This window comes from Oreochromis aureus, linkage group 15, assembly GCF_013358895.1.
Source record: "Oreochromis aureus strain Israel breed Guangdong linkage group 15, ZZ_aureus, whole genome shotgun sequence".
Taxonomy (NCBI): Eukaryota; Metazoa; Chordata; class Actinopteri; order Cichliformes; family Cichlidae; genus Oreochromis; species Oreochromis aureus.
The window spans coordinates 36,776,293-36,781,436 of NC_052956.1; the positions used below are offsets into that span (position 1 = coordinate 36,776,293).

Genomic DNA, 5,144 nt, shown 5'->3' on the forward strand with positions numbered 1-5,144 from the left:
TTTTACATTAGTAATTCCTTTTGTGCATAATTTTATATCATTGTTAATAATTAATTAATTAAAGCAACAAAACAACACTCTTTTTAGTGAGCTGAGCCGAAAGAGCCGGTTCTCTAAAAAGAGCCGGAAATCCCATCACTAGAATATTGATATGATCCAGGATGGATGTCTTGTATAAACAACTAGAAAACGTGAATGCATGACAAGGACTGTATTTTTTTTCTTTAACATAAAATATAATTTACTTGTAATTTTGAAACAGGCCAACTGATAAATACAGTGCAGTGGTTTTAGGACAGGGGCCGGTCATCATCACCATCATCTGCCACAGTGATAAATGAGTTAACAATCTTAATGAATGGAGACACATTCATTAATGGCTCCTGTCTGCTGGAGCAGCAGAAGGCCTTTTGGAGTGGCACCAAAATTCAACAGACTGTCCAATAATGTCTCCTCCCAAATGAGCCTGTTCACAAACAAGAAAGACAGAAAAATGATGGTGCTTTGTACTCCCACTGCAAGAAACACAATATTAAAATCACTAGGAGTCAATTCCTTACACATAAAGACATTTTTAGCAAAAAAAGTAATCTTAAAATCTTTTTTAAAACTGATGCTGTGTCCGCAGCGTTTGCTCTACAGGTATGATTTTACCCTCAAAACGTAGCCATCGCTGTCCTCTTTCATCCAATGTGTTTACTATTGTACTAGGTGTTATGGTTCTTTCATAAATGTCACCAAAGCACAGCCTCCTCCCTCCAACTCTTCCATAGACTCTAATGTTAAAATGGCTCAGAAGGTTCGTTTGAAAATCAGAAGAGCATGGTGTCTTTCCACTGTCACCACGTCCATATAATAAACTCCACAGGCATGAAAACTGAGAATTAGGTAGACTAGACATTGCTGTCGCTCACGGTGAAAGAATTTTGTCAATACGACTTGTACTTTTCATTTGGGAACGATTTGTGTCGGCCTGACTTTTCTGTTCATTTTAAGCAGCTAAAGTGAGGTGCATGTCTGTGTGCGTGTGTATGGAGCCATTGGGTGCAGGCACTATAGCAACCAGGCTCACACCTGCCTGCCTAACGAGCTCTGTCTCTCACTGTGCCAAGATTCATCTTAAACACTTCTCTTTCAACTGCTGCTGTGCCCACAGTGTTTGCTCTACAGCCATCATTTTACCCTCAAAACGTCGCCATCGTTGTTCTCTTTAGTGATGCGCGAATCATGAACGAATCGTTCAATACTGGAGAATCACTTTACTGACTCGTGAATCATGATTCACAAGCGCAACTGACTCACTGACTCATCCCTGTTGCTGTTAGCAAACTAATTTCACTAGTAGAAATATATCTAGCTTATAATTCAAATTGTGAAGAAAAACACAACATCCAGTATCTTAACAAAAACATTTCTGCTCTGAACTGGAAGAAAAAACCCTGAGTAGAAGCTCATATCAAGACAATAGCTCCTCGGTTTACAGTAGCAACGCTCTGCTAACATGCTAACAGCACATTTGAGCTACTCACCCCCTCCCTTCCTGCGCTGAATCGTAGGGGAAGCAAATCACTCATGACTCGCTAACCCCCTCCCTCCTGTGCTGAATCGTAGCGTAAGCAAATCACTCATGACTCACTAACCCCCTCCCTCCTGTGCTGAATCGTAGTGTAAGCAAATCACCAGGACTCACTAACCCCTCCCTCCTGTGCTGAATCATAGAGCGCGAATCACTCATGACTCGCTCACCCCTCCCTCCTGTGCTGAATCATAGAGCGAGCGAATCACTCATGACTCGCTAACCCCTCCCTCCTGTGCTGAATCATAGAGCGAACGAATCACTCACTCACTCACTCACCCCTCCCTCCTGGCTCGCAGCTACTTCTTCTTCTTCTTCTTCGTTGGCAACCAATGTTAGGCGCACTACCGCCCCCTGGCTCACAGCTCAGTGGACATTTAGATGAGAAAATATATATTTGACACATGTAAGGAAAATACTAATAAAATAAAAATAAACAAAAGAAATGTTCCTTTAGAAATTCTTTTTGCTCTTTTTGCTATATAAAATAGTTGTTTTCTTTAAGAATCACTCATCTTAGCAGTAGGATTTACATTAAAAGAGAAACAAATTAAGTTTGAGTGAAAATGTACATTTTTTGCACTCTCTGGTCAACTGACTCAGTGACTCAAATGACTCAAAAAACCCGATTCACTTTGGTGAGTGACTCATTAAAACTCGATTCAGTAAAAAGAATCAAATTTACCATCACTAGTTCTCTTTCCAGCACTGTGTCTTTCAAAGCTCATAGATATAAACGTTTTAAACTGTGTGCATCCAAGTAGAGGGATCACATTTTAGTCATTCAGTTATTCAAAGAATATGAACTTTTAATATTCATTCAGATGTTTTTTGACTCTAAATTTTCTTTTCTCATTTCTTAGGTTTTTCTGATTTATATTTAAAACATTTTCAGCTATTTTCCAACTTCTTCTGTGTGGTTGTCAGCTTTTAGCAGTTCAGCACTTTTGTTTTCAGGTGAAAATTTCTGTATTTTTCATCTCATTCAACATTTTTAACTTAAAATTCAGCAATTAATTCATTTCAGTGCATACATTCAGATTCAAGCATTCACACTGCAGTTTCTTCAGAAAATGCACTTTCTAGTTCACATATATATTAATCTGATAATCTTAACACAGTGGAATGATGGAACGCTGTATTCACCACTATATTTTAATAATAACATTGTTTTCTGCATCCTTGAATTACAACGGATAAATAAATAATTAAGCAATCCAAAATCCCAAAGAATGTGTTAATTTGTTTACTTGGTTCTTGACAGACTGAATAAGTGCTCTAAACACCAGGATCACATTTGCTTAACATGAAACAAGAAGGTGAGTAAATATCGAGCATCAGCTGATCCCTGAACTGTCAGTCAGGATTAAACCTGCGTTTTGTTTCTCCAATGAACAAATATGGGCATGCGTTTGAGACTTTCAAAGGAACACGATCCACTGGTTGACAGTAATAAAGTAATAAAACAATGTCTCATACACGTTAATTTTTATACCAGATGTTTTGAAAATAAACAGGTAGGTTGTGGGGCAGAACTGCTTTCTCAGCTACTGAGGCACTACCAGTCACTGGGCAGTACTGATGTCCCCAGCTTGGCAGAAGGATTGCCTGTTATGCGTCAAGGTGTGGCTGATAGCTTCCGGATCAAAAATGCAGACATGGAGATACAAATTCAACTCAGACAGCTTTACTGCTGGAGCTCGGGAACCAAAATAGAAAAAACAGAAAACTCAGACTTAACTGGATTCGATCATTTACTGGTTACATATGAGATGTGACAGACTGGGTAGACAGGACACAGAGGCTAGACAAACAAAGGAACACAGAAACACAGACCGACACGGAGTCAGAAAAGCAACCAAACATGAGATAATACTGATTTACAGGGGCTTTACGGAGGTGAGTCTAGGACAGGAGACAAGGGGGCAAAACTGAAGTAGAAAACAAGCAAAGCACAGAGCAAGGGCTGTGCTCGTCTGCCCTTGACACGGAGGTTCAGACGTGTGAAATCCAGAACATACAGACTCAACAACTCCTTCTTCCCCACTGCCATCAGACTCTTGAACAGCTGACCTATTTTTGAACAGTAATAATAATTAAGCTATATTAATTATTAAGCTATAGCTTTTTTGCACACATCTCTGTTTCACACTTCAATATTTTGTCTCCCTTTCTGTATTCATTTATTTATTTGTGCTATTTGTATTTTATCTGTTCTATTTTTATTGTATATATTAATCGGCATCTGTGGGTGGACAGCAAAGAAAGAATATAATTGCACAGAGAAATGCTTTTTTTCTTTGGACACATGACAATAAACACTTAGAATCTTGAATCCTGAATTTTTGAATCTATAACAGCTCCATGTCAGATAATAAAGTCTCTGCAAATAACAAAAATGAGGTACATGTACCTTTTTCCACACAGCAGCTAAAGCTTTGTGCAGGCCGTAGGGTCGTAGAACCTGCAGACCCTCGCAGGTGTTGTACATCTCCCGACAAACTAAAATAAAGGCTCCACATAATGAATGGGGCATATCAGATTCACACAATGATGGCAATTCCTTGTCGAGCAGCCTCTGGGTGAACTGTACGATGATATGAGCAGCAAAGGTTCTGCAGACAAGGGTGAAAAAAGACAAAGATGTTTATTATAGATCCACAGCATGAGATTTTTAGATTGTAAGTATAGCAATCTCAATTTGTGGCTTTAAATGCCTACACTGGAGGTTTTTAATAAGACCTGAAACTAGCAACTAATAAAACGAATAAAGTCAAAAGCAAAGTGTTTGCTGAGGCAATGGAACAACTCAGCAGTGTACACATCTGACTTACTCTTGAAACTGGCACCTCAGCACTGGGTTAACTTTTCAGAACCAAGGCTACATCTACATCAATTCCTTGAGCAACAAAAATTATTTGGGGTCTCCAAAGCACTTTCATACACTCACATTTTTAATAAGCCAGCATACATACAGAAGTGAAGCCACAGGTGGTTGGTAAATACATTCTTGGTCATTCACAACAATAGAATGTGTTTCTGGACAGACTGAAGGAAACTAAAGTCCATACTAGTCATTGTCAGGCAACAGAATATAATGTAGTATAATATAACCCCAGCTATTCACAAACCAGCAGCACCCTCATGTTCTGCTCTTGGTGCAGAATAAGCAGGATTTGCTATGCAAATTTAACTCTGTATTAAAATCTTCCAGCTAAGTTAGGATAATGTCATTTATTCATTACTATCAAGAAAGACAAAACAACGCTGCAAATTTAATCACAACATCTCACCTCTCACTGTGGGCTGCGACGAGATTCTTCTCAAATAAGAAGAGCGCTAATCCTCTGTCTGTGTTTGCAATACGAGCCAGAATATCTGCAATGGGACTCAGGGTTGCTGCAGGAGACGTTAACTCAGCCTGCAAAGCACAGAAAATAAACACACAAAATTACCAACTGCTTCAGGAAAATTGGCACCTGCACAGATACTCAACATTGAAATAACACTTTTGTCTTTCACAATAATGGAACTGAAGAAAAAACTACTACATTTCATAACCAAAGCC

General features: G+C 38.9%; 1 protein-coding gene across 1 annotated transcript; it reads right to left on the bottom strand.

The window, feature by feature from the left end:
* Window positions 1-305: 305 nt before the first annotated feature.
* Window positions 306-4,594, bottom strand: LOC120433020 (protein broad-minded-like). The gene is made up of 3 exons (XM_039598463.1): window positions 4,527-4,594; window positions 3,990-4,191; window positions 306-466 (listed from the first exon to the last, which is right to left on the bottom strand). The coding sequence occupies exons 1-3, from the start codon at window positions 4,592-4,594 to the stop codon at window positions 374-376; spliced, it is 363 nt and encodes a 120-aa protein (XP_039454397.1). The 3' UTR covers window positions 306-373.
* Between the last annotated feature and the right edge of the window lie 550 nt (window positions 4,595-5,144).

What these genes read in the sequence shown, in the direction of transcription:
- LOC120433020 (XM_039598463.1), bottom strand. Translation starts at nt 4,594, where the DNA reads ATGACCAAGAATGTATTTACCAACCACCTGTGGCTTCACTTCTGTATG. An exon ending in TATGCTGGCTTATTAAAAAT is followed by an intron (nt 4,192 to 4,526) that starts GTGAGTGTATGA and finishes CCTTGTCTGCAG; the next exon opens with AACCTTTGCTGCTCATATCA. An exon ending in TAGCTGCTGTGTGGAAAAAG is followed by an intron (nt 467 to 3,989) that starts GTACATGTACCT and finishes GTTTGTGAACAG; the next exon opens with GCTCATTTGGGAGGAGACAT.